The sequence below is a fragment of the Pristiophorus japonicus genome, chromosome 2, assembly GCF_044704955.1.
Source record: "Pristiophorus japonicus isolate sPriJap1 chromosome 2, sPriJap1.hap1, whole genome shotgun sequence".
NCBI classification, from domain to species: domain Eukaryota; kingdom Metazoa; phylum Chordata; class Chondrichthyes; family Pristiophoridae; genus Pristiophorus; species Pristiophorus japonicus.
In genome coordinates this window covers 68,329,794-68,349,547 of record NC_091978.1, presented here as the reverse complement: position 1 = coordinate 68,349,547, position 19,754 = coordinate 68,329,794, and the positions used below count along the sequence as shown (strand labels likewise).

General features: G+C 46.0%; 2 protein-coding genes across 4 annotated transcripts in view; one reads left to right on the top strand and one right to left on the bottom strand.

Moving 5' to 3' along the window:
• Positions 1-19,754, top strand: part of alpk2 (alpha-kinase 2) — a 97,569-nt gene that overhangs the window by 10,888 nt on the left and 66,927 nt on the right. The window contains exon 2 of the mRNA XM_070867815.1: positions 11,648-11,767. Coding sequence (XP_070723916.1) covers positions 11,650-11,767 — 118 coding nt within the window. The 5' untranslated portion in view covers positions 11,648-11,649. The remainder of the gene's footprint in view (positions 1-11,647; positions 11,768-19,754) is intronic.
• The window catches only part of LOC139239187 (mucosa-associated lymphoid tissue lymphoma translocation protein 1-like), a 237,785-nt gene that overhangs the window by 200,743 nt on the left and 17,288 nt on the right, over positions 1-19,754 (bottom strand). Inside the window, exons 1-2 of one of the 3 annotated variants that reach the window (XM_070867835.1) lie at positions 11,568-11,730; positions 2,762-2,868 (exon numbers count right to left, since the gene is read on the bottom strand). The exons of 1 other annotated variant lie outside the window; for it this stretch is intronic. The gene's annotated coding sequence lies outside the window, so the exon portion shown is untranslated. Of the gene's footprint in view, positions 1-2,761; positions 2,869-11,567; positions 11,731-19,754 lie in introns of those variants that run through there. One more of the 3 variants, XM_070867826.1, reaches the window with a different exon arrangement.

Below are 19,754 nucleotides of genomic sequence, written 5' to 3'. Positions count from 1 at the left end.
CATGCTAATATATTACCCTCAACACGTTAGCTCTTATCTTGTGCAGTAACCTTTTACGTGGCACCTTATGCCTTCAGGAAATCCAAATACACCACATCCACTGGTTCCCCCTTATCCACCCTGCTCATTACGTCCTTAAAGAACTCCAGCAAATTTGTCAAACATGATTTCCCTTTCACAAAACCATGCTGACTCTGCTTGACTGAATTATGCTTTTCAAAATGTCCTTAATAATAGACTCCAGCATTTTTCCAATAACTGATATTAGGCTAACTGGTCTATAGTTTCCTGCTTTCTGTCTGCCTCCTTTTTTAAATAAGGGCATTACATTTGCAATTTTTCAATCCGCTGGGACCTGTCCAGAATTCAGGGAATTTTGGTAGATTACAACTAATACTTCCGCTATCTCTGCAGCTACTTCTTTTAAGACCCTAGGGTGCACGCCATCTGGTCCAGGGGACTTGTCCACCTTTAGTCCCATTATTTTACCGAGTACTACTTCTTTAGTGATAGTGATTGTATTAAGTTCCTCCCTCCCTATAGCCCCTTGATTATCCACTATTGGGATGTTTTAAGTGTCTTCTACCGTGAAGACCGATACAAAATATTTGTTCAAAGTCTCTGGGCCCGAACTTGGTGGAGGTGAAGTTGCACCCAAATGCCGTCCAAAGGACCGCTGAGATACCTGACGATACTTTGGGCGGGAGTTTCGTAAAAAAGTCCTTGAAAGACTGCCCTGCGACAAAAAAGGGACTTACGGCGTGAATCTGGGCGGCAGCGGGCGGGAGCTCTCAATCTCGGCTGCAAATGCAATCCTCCACCGAGGATTGAGTCAGCCCAGGGAGGGGGGGGGGGGGGAAACTACATAAAAATAAAAATGTACACAAAAAAAAACAGTGGAAGACCTTCAGGGGACCCCATCTACATAAATTGCTGAAAAATAAAAAAATAAAAGAAGATCACTAGCTATTTTTTGCAGATCTTCATACTTACCATTGGGGTTAGACCTGCCTCCACACAGCAGTCGCTCCCCCTGCTGCTGCCGATTCCCGCCCAGAGGAATCTGCCAGCTCAACGGGCGGGAGGGAGGACATTTACACACCTTGCGCGTTAGTGGCCATCAGCGGGCGGTTCCCAGCAGTCCTCCCCTCCTGAAAACTGGCACCGAGGGGAGACCGCTGAAAAAACCCGGCGGCAGCGGGCGGTAAGGCCACCAAGTTTGGGCCCTCTGCCATTTCCCTGTTCCCCATTATTAATTCCCCAGTCTCATCCTCTAAGGGACTAACATTTACTTTAGCCACTCTTTTTCTTTTTATGTACCGGTAGAAACTTTTATTATCTGTTTTTATATTTTGTGCTGGTTTACTTTCATAATTTATCTTCCCTCTCTTCAACCCTCAGCACTGCTCATCAACCCTCTTATACTTCAATCTATTTTCCCAGTTCACTTTAGCCAATTCTGCCTTCATACCTTCGTAGTCTCCTTTATTTAAGCTTAGGACACTGGTTTGAGATCCAACTTTCTCACCCTCCAACTGAATTTGAAATTTAACCATGTTATGGTCACTCATTCCGAGAGGATTCTTTACTAGGAGATTGTTTATTAATCCTGTCTCATTACACAGTACCAAATCTAAGATAGCCTGCTCCTTGTTTAGTTCCGCAACGTATTATTCAAGGAAACTATCCCGAAAACACTCTATGAACTCTTCTACATTCTGTTCTCTATCTACATTATCACTTCCCATCTCACTAGCTACCCCTCTCACTCACCCTCATTCTAGTCCAATCATACTAACTAGCAATACACAAGGGTAGGAACTTGCATCTTTAAGCCTATGTTCATGTAAAGTTTCTGTTCATTTACTGTCAAACATTGAAATCTTTATTTTGAACACTTTACTTTCTTGGACAGATTGGTGTGCACCTTTGGAAGTGGATTAGTGAGTTGCAGTGAATGGTGAGACGTAACGTTACTCCCTGCAATGGTGATGAGTGTGAAAGGAATGGACATTGTAGGGATGCTTTATGGCATTGGTGTGGATTGGTGCCAACCTGGTGCATCATGTGGCAGATGGCGAGGCCATCCCTGGCCTCCCGGGCAGCAATGTGGTCGGGTGCTGATGCCCTGTGTCCTGTGCAGCATCAGTTGATTGCGGAGACGGTTGATGTTGTTGTTGGTGCTGCTGGTGTTTCTGGGATGGATGGGATTCTGAGGACCAAGGTGAGATAGTTTCAAGTGCACTGATGCAAATATAATAAATGGCAGGTGGTCTTGAGATGGCAGAAACAATCTTTTAGAGAGGTTGTTCCAATGAAGAAACACTGGATAGAGAAATTGCTCCAAACACTTGTAACCTATATTGAGCTCAATGTGCTTTCCAAATGCAGTAAGCAACAGCTTTTGATCTTGGAAAGTGCACAGCTGTGAGATGAAAGCTTTTATAGCAGAATTGCAGCTGTCAAGTAACAAAAAATGAATTCAGGGTCACACAACTACCGATGTCCTTACCTGATGTGGTCACCGCGCAGCATAAACCTAGTGGACAAGTTGTTAAAATGGTAATTTCAGCATAAAATTCTTTTTAATAAGATCTTAACAAGGATTTAATGACCTAAATTGCCTGCCCCGCCGCTGTGTCTCGAGTCTTTTCAGCGTTGGCAGAACCGACATCTGGGAAAGTATCTTGGCGGCACGTTGACAGCGGGGTCCTGACCCGCTGTCAATCATTTAAAATTTAACAGCTGACCTGCCACCCACCTGCTGAGCACCGGCAAAACTCCTTCCTAAGTCTCTGACTTCTTGTGGTATCGTGTCCATGCAAACCCATGCTCACTTCTCATCAATTTAGCTGCCATCTTAAAAATCTAAATTGAAATAAAATTGTTGTGAAAAATACAGAAACACATGATTTGACGTAATTATCACATACCAATTAGTTTTGCTGCTTAATTTTAATTAAATTAGACAAAAGTTAAAAAAATCTTATTCCAGGTAAGACTGTATCTCCCAACTCAGTGCAAGCAGCTCTGTAAGTACTGAATGGTACAAGGAAAGACATAAACATGCACAGCGCCTTTAATTGAGCTGCTACAGGGCTGTAGTGAATCCCGCCCTCCTGTATGGCTCAGAGACGTGGACCATATACAGTAGCATCACCATAGGCAGTCCCTCGGAATCGAGGAAGACTTGCTTCCAATCCTAAAGTGAGTTCTTTGGTGGCTGAACAGTCCAACACGAGAGCCACAGATCCTGTCACAGGTGGAACAGATATTCGTCGGGGGAAGGGGGGGTGGCACTGATTTACCACACGCTCCTTCCGCTGCCTGCGCCTGACCTCTTCACGCTCACAGCATTGAGATTCGAAGAGCTCAACGCCCTCCCGGATCCACCTAGGGCTAGTCTTCGGCCAGGGTCTCCCAGGTGTCAGTGGTGATGTCGCACTTCACCAGGGAGGCTTTGAGGGTGTCCTTGCAATGTCTCCGCTGCCCACCTTTGGCTCGTTTGCCATGAAGGAGCTCCACATAGAGCAATTGCTTAGGGAGTCTCGTGTCTGACATGCGAACTATGTGGCCTGCCCAGTAAAGCTGATCGAGTGTGGTTAGTGCTTCAATGCTGGGGATGTTAGCTTAGGCGAGGACACTGATGTTGGTGCATCTGTCCTCCACCTCAAATCACTGGAGAAATACCACCAACGATGTCTCCGCAAGATCTTGTAAATCCCCTGGGAGGACAGACGCGCCAACTTTAGTGTCCTCGACCAGGCCAACATCCGCAGCATTGAAACACTGACCACACTTGATCAGCTCCACTGGGCAGGCCACATTGTTCACATGCCTGACACAAGACTCCCAAAGCAAGCGCTCTACTCGGAACTCCTACATGGCAAGCGAGCCCCAGGTGGGCAGAGGAAACGTTTCAAGGACACCCTCAAAGCCTCCTTGATAAAATGCAGCATCCCCACTGACATCTGGGAGTCCTTGGAGCAAAAATGCCCTAAGTGGAGGAAGAGCATCCGGGAGGGCACTGAGCAGCTCGAGTCTCGTCGCCGAGAGCATGCAGAAAGCAAGCACAAGCAGCGGAAGGAGCGTACGGCTAAACCAGACTCCCCACCCACCCTTTCCTTCAATGACTGTCTGTCCCACCTGTGACAGAGACTGTAATTATCGTATTGGACTGTTAAGTCACCTGAGAACTCACTTTTAGAGTGAAGCAAGTCTTCCTTGATTTCGAGGGACTGCCTATGATGATGATGAGGTGTAGAGATAGAATACAAGTGATGAGAAGCACCAGAAGATAATGAATCACAGAAGTTTACATTCCAAAGGGAAGCCATTCAGCCCATTACATGTGTTCTGCTTTGTGGATATGTACAGATAATGCCAGAAATTCTGCAAAATTAACTACTTAAAGGAACCCAATCACCTCTACCACTGAGAACCATAAGAGCAGCATTGCAATAGGAACACCATCACCTTCACGTTCAATTCCAAGTCTCACACCATCCTGACCTGAACATATATCACTCTTGCTTCGTTGTGCCGGGTCAGGATTGTGGAATTTCCTACCTAACACCACTGTGGGAGCACCATCACCACAACTAGAAGTCTCACCAACACAGCTTTCTCAGGGCAACTAAGGATGGGCAATAAATGCGACCGTACAAAAATGCCACATAAAAGGTTACTGCACAAGATGAAAGTTCACATGGCTGGGGGTAATATATTAACATGGATAGAGGATTGGCTAACTAACAGAAAACAGAGTGTCGGGATAAATGGGTCATTTTCCAGTTGGCAAACAGTAACTTAGAAACATTGGGCCCAAGTTTCGAGCCACGCCTAGAACGGCGCAGTCCCGACCTGGACGCCCGTTTTTCGCGCCACAAAGTGCGCCTAAAAAAACCTTCCAGATTCTCCAGCTCCCTGCAGGTCGTTTGCAGCTCGGCGCAGTGCAACACGAGCTGTAGGGGGCGGAGCCAGGTCCCTGCGCTGAAAACAGTGCCGGGACCTCTGCACATGTGCGCTACAGTGGGCGCGCATGTGCAGTAGCTCCAGGCGCCCAAAACTGTGAGGGAGGGGCCAAAGCATGCAGCCCCTAGCCCTGGCCCAATGGCCTCACTGGGGCTGCGTGAATAAGGCTCCTCCCACGGCCAGCTCCTGCTTCCTCCCGACCCGACTCGACTCCCGCTTCCCGCCCCCCACCTCCGGACCCGACCTGACCCCCCGGACTGGACCCGACCTGACTCCCGCTTCCCCCCCCCCGCCCCCCCGACTGGACCCAACCTGACCTCCCTCCCCTTGACCTGATCTCCCTCTCCCTCCCTCCCCCCGACCCGAACCGAACCGACCTCCCTCCCACCAACCCCCCGACCCGACCCGCGCTCCCGACCCGACCCAACGCCACCTACCTGTAAATCTGGTGCTAGGAACGGGCCCTGCCCGAAGTCTCAGGCCCGGCCGGGCCCAGCCCGTTCAGCCTCCCTCCCCCTTCTCCTTTCCCCCCCACCATCTCCTTCTACCCCCCCCACCATCTCCTTCCCTCCCCCTCTCCATTCCCCCCCTCCTTTCCACCTTCTCCTTTCCCCCCTTCTCCTTTCCCCCCCTCTTTTTCTTCCCCCCTCTTCTCCTTCTCCCTCCCCCTGCCCCTTCTCCTCCTCCCCCCTCCCCATTCTCCTCCTCCCCCCCTCCCCCTTCTCCCCCCTCCCCCCCCTCTCTCCCTCTACCCCCCTCCTCCCCCTCCCCTCATTGTCAGAAACACAGACACTGACAACAGAGAGTGAGAGACACACACAGACAGACAGACAGAGAGATAGAGACACTGACAGAGACACACTGAGGGGGGGCATCCCAGCACGCTGTTGGAGGGCTCCAGGTGCTGCAGTCGGTAAATAGAAAATGTTTTATTTATTGATTTAAAAAAAAATTATTTCTTATTAATTTTTTTTGATTGATTTATTGGTTGATTTATTGATGTTTTTTCATTTATTATTGATGATGGCTCTTTATTTGTAAAACTGAAGTGTTTAATGTTTGTAAACTTCCCTTTAAACCCCACCCTCCCCTCCCCCCCATTCCCTACGCCTGATTTGTAACCTACGCCTGATTTTCTAAAGTGTAGACAAGGTTTTTTCGAGCGAACAAAAATCTTCACTTACTCCATTCTAAGTTAGTTTGGAGTAAGTTTTCACTGACGAAACTTTGAAAACAGGCGTAAGTGGCCGGACACACCCCCTTTTGAAAAAAAAATTCTGTTCCAAAGTGAAACTGTTCTAACTGACTAGAACTGGAGCAAACTAAATGGTGAGAATTCCGATTTCTAAGATACTCCGTTCTGCACCAGGTGCTCCTAAAAATCAGGAGCAAATCATGGCGAAACTTGGGGCCATAGAAACATAGAAATTAGGTGTAGGAGCAGGCCATTCGGCCCTTCAAGCCTGCACCACCATTCAATAAGATCATGGCTGATCAGTCAACCTCAGTACCCCTTTCCTGCTTTGGCTCCATGCCCCTTGATCCCTTTGACCGTAAGGGCCATATCTAACTCCCTTTTGAATATATCCAACGAACTGACCTCAACAACTTTCTGCGGTAGAGAATTCCACAGGTTAATCACTCTCTCATGGTCCTTGTGCATGAAACACAAAAAGTTAGTATGCAGGTACAGCAAGTAATCAGGAAGGCAAATGAAATGTTGGCCTTCATTGCAAAGGGGATGGAGTATAAAAGCAGAGAAGTCCTGCTACAACTATACAGGGTATTGGTGAGGCCACACCTAGTTTTGGTCTCCTTAATTAAGGAGGGATATACTTGCATTGGAGGCAATTCAGAGAAGGTTCACTTGGATGATTCCTGAGTTGATTCCTGAGCTCAAGGGGCTTAATGGCCCACTCCTGATCCTATTTCTTATGTTCTTATGAAGGGTTTGACTTATGAAGAAAGGTTGAGCAGGTTGGGCCTGTACTCATTGGTATTCAGAAGAATGAGAGGTGATCAATCTTATTGAGACATATAAGATAATGAGGGGGCTCGACAAGGTAGATGCAGAGAGAATGTTTCCACTCATGGGGGAATCTAGAACTAGGGAGCATAGTTTCAGAATAAGGGGCTGCCCATTTAAAACTGAAATGAGGAGGAATTTCTTCTCTCAGAGGGTTGTAAATTTGTGGAATTCTCTGCCCCAGAGAGCTGTGGAGACTGGGTCATTGAATATATTTAAGGCGGAGATAGACAGATTTTTGAGCGAAAAGGGAATAAAGGGTTATGGGGAGTGGGCAGGGAAATGGAGTTGAGTCCATGATCAGATCAGCCATGATCTTATTGAATGGCGGAGCATGCTCGATGGGCCAAATGGCCTATTCCGGCTCATATTTCTTATGTTCTAAAGCACCAGCCTCTTCCCATCATGAGAACAAATAAAAAAACATAAGTAGATTGCTGAAATATTTTAGCCTTAACTGTAAAAATGATGTGATTGTGCAATAGCATTACTTTTTATGCCTGTACTGAATATAACTTTTTTAACACTTTCTTAAAAGTGCAGCTTATCCCCGGTGTTCTCGCCAATATTTATCCCTCAACCAACATCACAAAAAAAAACAGAATATCTGGTCGTCATCACATTGCTGCTTTAAGGAAGCTTGCTCTGCACAAATTGGCAGTCGCGTCTCCTACATAGAAACATAGAAAATAGGAGCAGTAGTAGGCCTTTCGGTCCTTCGAGTCTGCACCGCCATTCAATATGATCATGGCTGATCCTCTATCTCAACACCATGGGCCCAAGTTTCGGCCTCAGTTGCTCCTGATTTTTTGGAGCAACTGGTGTAGAACGGAGTATCTTAAAAATTCAAATTCTCGGCATTTAGTTTGCTCCAGTTCTAGTCAGTTAGAACAGTTTCACTTTGGAACAGAATTTTTTTTCAAAAGGGGGCGTGTCCGGCCACTTACATCTGTTTTCAAAGTTTCGGCAGTGAAAACTTACTCCAAACCAACTTAGAATGGAGTAAGTGAAGATTTTTGTACGCTCGAAAAAACCTTGTCTACACTTTAGAAAATCAGGCGTAGGTTACAAATCAGGCGCAGGGAATGGGGTGGGGGGTTTAAAGGGAAGTTTACAAACATTCAACACTTCAGTTTTACAAATAAAGAACCATCATCAATAATAAATGATATAAACATCAATAAATCAACCAATAAATCAAACAAAAAAATTAATAAGAAATAATTTTTTTTTTAAATCAATAAATAAAACATTTTCTACTTACCGACTGCAGCACCGGGAGCCCTCCAACAGCGTGCTGGGATTCCTCCCCCCACCCCCAGTGTGTCTCTGTCAGTGTCTCTATCTCTCTGTCTGTCTGTCTGTCTGTCTGTGTGTGTCTCTCACTCTCTGTCTGTCAGTGTCTGTGTTTCTGACAGCGAGGGGAGGGGGAGGAAGGGGGTAGAGGGAGAGAGGGGGGGCAGGGGGAGGGAGGCAGAGGGGGAGGGATGGGGGAGGAGGGGGAGGGGGGAGAGAGGGGAAGGAGAAAGAAGGGGGGAAAGGAGAAGGGGGGGGGAAGGAGAAGGGGGGAGGAGAGGTTGAACGGGCCGGGCCTGGCCAGGCCCAAGACTTCAGGCAGGGCCCGGTCCCCAGCACCAGATTTACAGGTAGGTGGCGTTGGTTCGGGTCGGGTCTGGGGTCCGGGGTCGGGAGCATGGGTCGGGTCAGGGGGAGCGCGGGTCGGGGTTGGGTCCGGTCCGGGGGGGTGGGGGGGGGGGGGGCGGTCGGGAGCACGGGTCGGGTCGGGGGGGGGGGTTGGGGGAGGATGGAGGTCAGGTTGGTTCGGGTAGGGAGGGAGGGAGCGCGGGTCGGTTCGTGTCGGGGGCGGGTGGAGGGAGGTCAGGTCGGGTGGGGGGGGGGTGGGGGGAGGGAGCGTGGGTCGGGTACAGTCCGGGGGGTCGGGTCCGGCGGGGAGGAAAGCGGGAGTTGAGTCGGGTCGGGAGGAAGCAGGAGCTGGCCATGGGAGGCAGCCGTATGCACGCAGCCCCAGTGAGGCCATTCGGCCAGGGCTAGGGGCTGCATGCTTCGGGCCCCTCCCACACAGTTTTGGGTGCCTGGAGCTACTGCACATGTGCGCCCACTGTAGCACGCATGTGCAGAGGTCCCGGCACTGTTTTCAGCGCAGGGACCTAGCTCCGCCCCCGACAGCTCATACTGCGCCGCGCCCGGCCCAAGAGGACCTGCAGGGAACCGGAGAATCTGGAAGTTTTTTTTAGGCGCACTTTGTGGCGCGTAAAACGGGCGTCCAGGTCAGGGCTGCACCGTTCTAGGCGCGGCCCGAAACTTGGGCCCCATATTCCCGCTTTTTCCCCATATCCCTTAATGCCTTTTGTTTCTAGAAATCCATCTATCTCCCTCTTAAATATATTCAGTGACTTGGCCTCCACAGCCTTCTGTGGTAGGAGTTAGATATAGTCCTTACTACTAGGGGGATCAAGGGGAATGGCGAGAAAGCAGGAATGGGGTATTGCGGTTGCATGTTCAGCCATGAACTCATTGAATGGTGGTGCAGGCTCGAAGGGCCGAATGGCCTACTCCTGCAATTATTTTCTATGTTTCTATGTTTCTAGAGAATTCCACAGGCTCGCCTCCTCCTGAGTGAAAATAGAAAGATTGCAACAGTGACTACACTTCAAAAAGTACTTAATTGGCTGTAAAGCGCTTTAGGATGTCTGGTGGTCATGAAAAGCATTATATAAATGCAAGTCTATATAAGTCTATATACATGTTAAAAGTGCTCATGAAAAATAGCCCACAATGCAGTTAACGTGCAAACATTCACAGTGACCATTATAGTGAAAGCAGTAATTGAATTCTTGGAGCAACCAGTTCCTGCCTCTACCAGCTCCTGAGTCTGCTGAAAAGCTCCATGAATGAGCATGGTGCTCCTTTAAAACAAATCATCAGATCGTTCAGTTTTTCTCTTCCAAAAGCTGCACAGCTAGAAAATGTGAATGTTTTTGAAACTTACTGCAATATTAGACAACTTTAGTACAGGCATTCATAACTGAGATATTTTCTATCATCTTATATTCCTGTTTCAGAAAGGGATCAACAGCAACCACTTGTATATATATATATAAAGTGCCTGTAACAATGTAAAATGTTCCAAGGCGCTTCACAGGAGTGCAATCAAACAAAATTTAACACCGAACCACATAAGGAAATATTAGGACATGTGACCAAAATGTTGGTTATAGAAGTAGGTTTTAAGGAGCATCTTAAAGGAGGACATAGGGGTGGAGAAACGGAGAGGCTGAGGGAGGGAACTCCAGAACCTATGGTCGAGGTGAAGGCATGGCCATCAATCGAAGGGTGGTGGAAATCGGGGATGCATAAGAGGCCAGAGTTGGAGGAACGCAGAGTTTTGAGGGTTGTAGGCCTGGAGGAGGTTACAGAGATAGGGAAGGGCAAAGCGATGGAGAGATTTGAGCACAAGGAATGAGAATTTAAAATGTGTGGTGTTGCTGGACCAGGAGCCAATGTAGGTCAACGAATACAGGAGTGACAGATGAATGGGACTTAATACGAGTCAGCGTACAGGCAGTAGAGCTTTGGATGAGCTTAATTTTATGAAGGATGGACGATGGTTGGCTGGCCAGGACAGCATTGGAATAGTCAAACATGGAGGTAACAAAGGCATGGATGAGGCCATTGTTTTCTTGCTCTTTCTCCCCAAACATTCTGTGGTAAAATACTTGAATTTTGAATCTGTTTGTTGCAAGTAAATTACATCAGTCATTGAAGGTTGGCATGCAGGTACAGCAGGCGGTTAAGAAAGCAAATGACATGTTGGCCTTCATAGCGAGGGGATTTGAGTACAGGGGCAGGGAGGTGTTGCTACAGTTGTACAGGGCCTTGATGAGGCCACACCTGGAGTATTGTGTACAGTTTTGGTCTCCTAACTTGAGGAAGGACATTCTTGCTATTGAGGGAGTGCAGCGAAGGTTCACCAGACTGATTCCCGGGATGGTGGGACTGACCTATCAAGAAAGACTGGATCAACTGGGCTTGTATTCACTGGAGTTCAGAAGAATGAGAGGGGACCTCATAGAAACATTTAAAATTCTGACGGGTTTAGACAGGTTAGATGCAGGAAGAATGTTCCCAATGTTGGGGAAGTCCAGAACCAGGGGTCACAGTCTAAGGATAAGGGGTAAGCCATTTAGGACCGAGATGAGGAGAAACTTCTTCACCCAGAGAGTGGTGAACCTGTGGAATTCTCCACCACAGAAAGTTGTTGAGGCCAATTCACTAAATATATTCAAAAGGGAATTAGATGAAGTCCTTACTACTAGGGGGATCAAGGGGTATGGCGAAAAAGCAGGAATGGGGTACTGAAGTTGCATGTTCAGCCATGAACTCATTGAATGGCGCTGCAGGCTAGAAGGGCCGAATGGCCGACTCCTGCACCTATTTTTCTATGTTTCTATGTTTCTAACAGACTATTGTTATAGATTCATGCAGTAAATGCATAGCAAAGGTACTTAAAAGGTAGAGACATATGAGGAAAAAGTGTGGGACTGACCTTCCCGTAAATTTTAGCATCCTATCTCAACAGTAATGCACTGTTTTTCATTTGTTCTGTTGTTCATTTTCTAACTTTAGGCATGCTTCCCAAAATGTCAGCAGAGTTCGTTGCAGAATCATCTCCTCGCTTTATCTCCACCTTGAAGTCTCAGAAAGTGGTCGAGGACATTGATGTCCAACTCTCCTGCACAGTGTCTGGTAAATAATACAAACTTTTTTGATGTCATTAAACAATGAAATCAATCTGTACTGTATGTTCCTCACTGAGGGGGATCAAGGGAAATTAGGGATAGTGTAAAATCCAAGGAAGAGGCATATAAATTGGCCAGAAAAAGCAGCAAACCTGAGGACTGGGAGAAATTTAGAATTCAGCAGAGGAGGACAAAGGGGTTAATTAGGAGGGGGAAATTAGAAGTACGAGAGGAAACTTGCTGGGAACATAAAAACTGACTGCAAAAGCTTCTATAGATATGTGAAGAGAAAAAAATTATTGAAGACAAACATAGGTCCTTTGCAGTCATAATCAGGTGAATTTATAATGGGGAACAAAGAAATGGCAGAGCAATTGAACAAATACTTTGGTTCTGTCTTCACGAAGAAAGACACAAATAACCTTCCCGAAATACTAGGGGACCGAGGGTCTAGCGAGAATGATCAACTGAAGGATATCCTTATTAGGCAGGAAATTGTGTTCGGGAAATTGATGGGATTGAAGGCCAATAAATCCACAGGGCCTGATAGTCTGCATCCCAGAGTACATAAGGAAGTGGCCCTAGAAATAGTGGATGCACAGGTGATCATTTTCCAACAGTCTATCGACTCTGGATCAGTTCCTATGGACTGGAGAGTAGCTAATGTACCAGCACTTTTTAAGAAGGGAGGGAGAGAGAAAATGGGGAATTATAGACTGGTTAGCCTGACATCAGTAGTGGGGAAAATGTTGGAATCAATTATTAAAGATGAAATAGCAGCACATTTGAAAAGCAGTGACAGGATCGGTCCAAGTCAGCATGGATTTATGAAAGGGAAATCATGCTTGACAAATCTTCTAGTCTTTTTTGAGGATGTAACTAGTAGAGTGGACAAGGGAGAACCAGTGGATGTGGTGTATTTGGACTTTCAAAAGGCTTTTGACAAGGTCCCACACAAGAGATTGGTGTGCAAAATTAAAGCACATGGTATTGGGGGTAATGTATTGACGTGGATAGAGAATTGGTTGACAGACAGGAAGCAGAGAGTACGAGAGGAAGCTTGCAGGGAACATTAAGACGGACTGCAAAAGTTTCTATAGATATGTAAAGAGAAAAAGGTTAGTAAAGACAAATGTCGGTCCCCTGCAGTCAGAATCAGGGGAAGTCATAACGGGGAACAAAGAAATGGCAGAACAATTGAACAAGTACTTTGGTTCGGTATTCACTAAGGAGGACACAAACAACCTTCCGGATATAAAAGGGGTCAGAGGGTCTAGTAAGAAGGAGGAACTGAGGTAAATCCTTATGAGTCGGGAAATTGTGTTGGGGAAATTGATGGGATGGAAGGCCGATAAATCCCCAGGGCCTGATGGACTGCATCCCAGAGTACTTAAGGAGCTGGCCTTGGAAATAGCGGATGCATTGACAGTCATTTTCCAACATTTCATAGACTCTGGATCAGTTCCTATCGAGTGGAGGGTAGCCAATGTAACCCCACTTTTTAAAAAAGGAGGGAGAGAGAAAACAGGGAATTATAGACCAGTCAGCCTGACATCAGTAGTGGGTAAAATGATGGAATCAATTATTAAGGATGTCATAGCAGCGCATTTGGAAAGAGGTGACATGATAGGTCCAAGCCAGCATGGATTTGTGAAAGGGAAATCATGGTTGACAAATCTTCTGGAGTTTTTTGAGGATGTTTCCAGTAGAGTGGACAAGGGAGAACCAGTTGATGTGATATATTTGGACTTTCAGAAGGCTTTCGACAAGGTCCCACACAAGAGATTAATGTGCAAAGTTAAAGCACATGGGATTGGCGGTAGTGTGCTGACATGGATTGAGAACTGGTTGTCAGACAGGAAGCAAAGAGTAGGAGTAAATGGGTACTTTTCAGAATGGCAGGCAGTGACTAGTGGGGAACCGCAAGGTTCTGTGCTGGGGCCCCAGCTGTTTACATTGTATATTAATGATTTGGACGAGGGGATTAAATGTAGTATCTCCAAATTTGCGGATGACACTAAGTTGGGTGGCAGTGTGAGCTGCGAGGAGGATGCTATGAGGCTGCAGAGTGACTTGGATAGGTTAGGTTAGTGGGCAAATGCATGGCAGATGAAGTATAATGTGGATAAATGTGAGGTTATCCACTTTGGTGGTAAAAACAGAGAGACAGACTATTATCTGAATGGTGACAGATTAGGAAAAGGAGAGCTGCAACGAGACATGGGTGTCATGGTACATCAGTCATTGAAGGTTGGCATACAGGTACAGCAGGCGGTTAAGAAAGCAAATGGCATGTTGGCCTTCATAGCGAGGGGATTTGAGTACAAGGGCAGCAAGGTGTTGCTACAGTTGTACAGGGCCTTGGTGAGGCCACACCTGGAGTATTGTGTACAGTTTTGGTCTCCTAACTTGAGGAAGGACATTCTTGCTATTGAGGGAGTGCAGCGAAGGTTCACCAGACTGATTCCCGGGATGGCGGGACTGACATATCAAGAAAGACTGGATCAACTGGGCTTGTATTCACTGGAGTTCAGAAGAATGAGAGGGGATCTCATAGAAACATTTAAAATTCTGATGGGTTTCGACAGGTTAGATGCAGGAAGAATGTTCCCAATGTTGGGGAAGTCCAGAACCAGGGGTCACAGTCTAAGGATAAGGGGTAAGCCATTTAGGACCGAGATGAGGAGAAACTTCTTCACCCAGAGAGTGGTGAACCTGTGGAATTCTCCACCACAGAAAGTTGTTGAGGCCAATTCACTAAATATATTCAAGAGGGAGTTAGATGTAGTCCTTACTATTAGGGGGATCAAGGGATATGGCGAGAAAGCAGGAATGGTGTACTGAAGTTGCATGTTCAGCCATGAACTCATTGAATGACGGTGCAGGCTCGAAGGGCCGAATGGCCTACTCCTGCACCTATTTTCTATGTTTCTACGTTTCTATAAACGGGTCCTTTTCAGAATGGCAGACAGTGGCTAGTGGGGTGCCGCAGGGCTTAGTGCTGGGACCCCAGCTATTTACAATATACATCAATGATTCAGATGAAGGAATTGAGAGTAATATCTCCAAGTTTGCAGATGACACTAAGCTGGGTGGCGGTGTGAGCTGTGAGGAGTGATTGTGAGGCTACAGGGTGATTGGACAGATTAGGTGAGTGGGCAAATGCATGGCAGATGCAGTATAATGTGGATAAATGTGAGGTTATCCACTTTGGTGGCAAAAACATGAAGGCAGAATATTATCTGAATGGTGGCAGATTCGGAAAAGGGGAGGTGCAACGAGACCTGGATGTCATGGTACATCAGTCCTTGAAGGTTGACATGCAGGTACAGCAGGTGGTGAAGAAGGCAAATGGCATAGCTAGGGGATTTGAGTATAGGAGCAGGGAGGTCTTGCTGCAGCTGTACAGGGCCTTGGTGAGGCCTCACCTGGAGTATTGTGTTCAGTTTTGGTCTCCTAATCTGAGGAAGGATATTCTTTCTATTGAGGGAGTGCAGCAAAGGTTCACCAGACTGATTCCCGGGATGGCAAGACTGACATATGAGGAGAGACTGGATCGACTGGGTCGTTATTAGAAGAATGAGAGGGGATCTCATAGAAACATATAAAATTCTGACGGGACTGGATAGGTTAGATGCAGGAAGAATGTTCCCGATGTTGGGGGAAGTCCAGAATCAGGGACACAGTCTAAGGATAAGGGGTAAGCCATTTAGGACTGAGATGAGGAGAAACTTCTTCACTCAGAGAGTTATTAACCTGTGGAATTCTCTACCACAGAGGGTTGTTGATGCCAGTTTGTTACATATATTCAAGAGGGAGTTGCATATGGCCCTTATGGCTAAAGGGATCAAAGGGTGTGGAGAGAAAACAGGAAAGGGGTACTGAGGTGAATGATCAGCCATGATCTTATTGAATGGCGGTGCAGGCTCTTAGGGCCGAATGGCCTACTCCTGCATCTATTTTCTATGTTTCTATGTTTTCCATTGTACGTTATAAATTTCCATAATCCTTATAGAGAATGCTTCCTATAATTTGGAGTCTTAACAGGGGGCTTTGCACAAAACATGGATGAACGAGCAGGATCCACAACGACCTACTGCGATATCAAAATAATTGCAAAATTATTAGAAAGGACCTCACTTGGAGAACTGGGTATTGCAATGGCCAAGAATATAATCTTTTTAACTCTACTGATAAGATTCAAATTAAATCCAGCCGGCTAAGATAAAGCCATTCTCATTTTTGCAACTTATTCGAGCCTGAGGGAAATGAACCTATGTTATTACAGTGGTGCACAATGAATTAAATAATTGCAAAATAAACAAACTGCAAATTCAGCACACTTGACAGTCAGACACAAAGGTCATTTAGAAACACTTTATATTGCAGATTTTTTTCTGAATATTCTCCTCTCCTGAAATACACTGACTTTTTCTGGGTAGGATACCTTAATGAAGTGACCATTCTTCATGTGTAAACTAAGCTGGTACAATAATTTGGTTATTAAAAATAGCCAATTCTAACTATCTTAGTTCATGGATGTTCATATCTTACACACCATCTTGAAATCAGCATCTTGTTTAGAAAATGTAAAATATATTGCTAAACAAAATACTAAAATATTTTAAGATTACATAAACAAGAAAAGGACATTAGGCCCAAGAAACCAATCTCAACTCAACCAAACCACGTTTCACTCTTTCCATGAAAATACTCTCTCCAGAAACATATCTCGTTGCTCCTTGAACCCATTCATAACATTCTTTCAATGGTATTCCCTGTAACCTATTCTATATGTCCATAGCCTTTTGCGTTTTTTTTTATTCGTTCATGGGATATGGCCATCACTTGAAGGCCAGCTTTTATTGCCCATCCCTAATTGCCCTCAAGAAGGTGGTAGTGAACCATTCACTCAGAGAGTTGTTAACCTGTGGAATTCCCTACCGCAGAGAGTTGTTGAGGCCAGTTCATTGGATATATTCAAGAGGGAGTTAGATATGACCCTTACGACTAAAGGGATCAAGGGGTATGGAGAGAAAGCAGGAAAGGGGTACTGAAGGAATGATCAGCCATGATCTTGTTGAATGGCGGTGCAGGCTCGAAGAGCCGAATGGCCTACTCCTGCACCTAGTTTCTATGTTTCTATGTTTCTTGAACCGCTGCAGTCCATGTGGTGAAGGTACTTCCACAGTGCTGTTAGGGAGGGAGTTCCAGGATTTTGACCAGCGACAATGAAGGAACACCAATATACTTCTAAGTCAGGATGGTGTATGACTTGGAGGGAACTTGGATGTGCTGGTGTTCCCATGCACCTGCTACCCTTGTCCTTTTAGGTGGTAGAGGTCGTGGGTTTGGGAGATGCTGCTGAAGAAGCCTTGGCAAGTTGTTGTAGTGCATCTTGTAGATGGTACACACTGCAGCCATGGTGCACTGGTGATAGAGGGAGTGAACGTTTAAGGTGGTGGATGGAGTGCCAATCAAGTGGGCTGCTTTGTCCTGGATGGTGTCAAGCTTCCTGAGTGTTCTTCGAGCTGAACTCATCCAGTGGAGAGTGTTCCATCACACTCCTGACTTGTGCTTTGTAGATGGTGGAAAGGCTTTGGGGAGTCAGGAGGTGAGATAATTGCCACAGAATACCCAGCCTCTGACCTGCTCTTGTTGTATTTATGTGGCTTGTCCAGTGAAGTTTATGGTCAATGGTGACTCCCAGAATATTGATGGTGGGGGATTCGGCGATGGTAATGCTGCAGAATGTCAAGGGGTGGTGGTTAGACTCTTGCTTGTTGGAGATGGTCATTGCCTGGCACTTGTATGGGGCAAATGTTACTTGCCACTTATCAGCCCAAGCCTGAATGTTGTCCAGGTCTTGCTGCATGTGCGCATGGACAGCATCATTATCTGAGGAGTTGCGAATGGCACTGAACACTGTGCAGTCATCAGCGAACAGCCCCACTATGATGGAGAGAAGGTCATTGATAAAGCAGCCGAAGATGGTTGGGACACTGCCCTGAGGAACTCCTGCAGTGATGTCCTGGGGCTGTGATGATTGATCTCCAACCACCACAACCATCTTTCTTTGTGCTAGGTATGACTCCAGCCAGTGGAGGGTTTTCCCCCCTGATTCCCATTGACTTCAATTTTACTAGGGCTCCTCAATGCCACACTCGGTCAAATCCTGCCTTGATGTCAAGGGCAGTCACTCAACTCCCTCTAGAATTCAGCTCTTTTGTCTATGTTTGGGCCAAGGCTGTAATGAGGTCTTGAGCCACGTGGTCCTGGCGGAACCCAAACTTGGTATCGTTGAGCAGGTTATTGGTGAGCAAGTGCTGCTTGATAGCACTGTCGTCGACCCCTTCCAACACTTTGCTGATGATTTGTCCTGCTTTTTGTGGACAGGACATACCTGGGCAGCTTTCCACATTGTCGGATAGATGCCAGTGTTGTAGCTGTACTGGAATAGCTTGGCTAAAGGCACGGCTAGTTATGGAGCACGTCTTCAACATCAGCTGAGATGTTGTCAGGGCCCATAGCCTTTGCGGTATCCAGTGCGCTCAGCCATTTCTTGATATCATGTGGAGTGAATCAAATTGGCTGAAGACGGGCTTCTGTGATGGTGAGGACCTCACGACAAGGCTGATATGGATCATCCACTCAGCACGTCTGGCTGACGATGGTTGCAAACGCTTCAGCTTTGTATTTTGCACTCACGTCCTGGGCTCCGCCATCATTTGGGTGAAAAGGCTCTGCCTGATTCCTTTCTCCTTCTAACTACCTAATATTTAAATTGTGTTCACTGCTGTTTACCCCCTCCACTATGAGGAAATAATTTCCCCCAGATCAACTGTCAATATGCCTTTCTCTGCCAGTTCAAAGTAATGCAAATACCCTCTCTCCATCTCACTAGTTTCATTCTGCTGCAGTTTCTCTTGCCTTCTGCTGAAGGTGTTAACTGTGTGATTTTCTTTATTTTTCTGCTTATATCATTATTCTTCCTCTACATTACTTTTTTTTCTCAGCCTCCTGTTTCAACATTTCTAATCAGAACGTCCACTCCCTATCATTTTCTTCTACAGTTAAAGAATGTGCCTCAGTCTCTGTCTAAATCTTTCACAATTGTCAACATTCATTTTGTGTTACTGTAACTTTACATTTTAAATGTTTTAAATCGCCTTTGGTCTACATGTGCCATTCAGAGATCCAACCAAAATTTCCACCAATTACACAATTTTCAGTCATTTCACTAAATATTCTCTCAGGTTCCGTGTCATCGGTCACTCCCATAAGCGGAATTCATGATCCCGGAGTGCACCCTTTACTGCCCAATATCCCAGAAGTACATCTTACATACATGAAGTAGCACATTATGCTCACAAGCGAGGAGACAGTCTCCTTACTGAACCTATATCTCTTGAAAGAGGAAATATTGCCCATGGCTGTCACCCATCCTATAATAGAGAAATAGAGATTGCTTGTGGAAATTGAACTGGAGAGACTGAGTGATGTAAAATGTACCAATAGATGATATGTAGTAGAGACGGATGTAAAATGCACAAGAGAGAGGGATTTAAAATATAGTCAGGGAAGTGATACATGCAACTAATAGTCAGTCTTTGATTGCAAAAGATGGAGAATAACAATGGTCTTGAACAAAGTTTCAGAACCACCGACTTTCTTCAGAGTAACATCTTCTAAGTCTGGCGAATATAATTCTGTTTGAAACATGAATACCCTCAATGTCCAGAGCACTAGTGGTTTCCATCGACAAGAAAGAGAATCCTACGAACCTGAAAACTACTCATCAATTTGATTGACATCAGTGGTTTCTTGGATTGTTATGACACACATATTGGATGCTTTGAAGTAGCCAGATAGGAACAAACCACATTTTAGGAGGTGGTTCTGGCTTTATAAGAGGTCATAGAGCATCGTTGAAGCTCAGGGGAACCCACTTAAATTGCTTTCATTTAATAAGACTTTCAATCTCCTGTTTCATG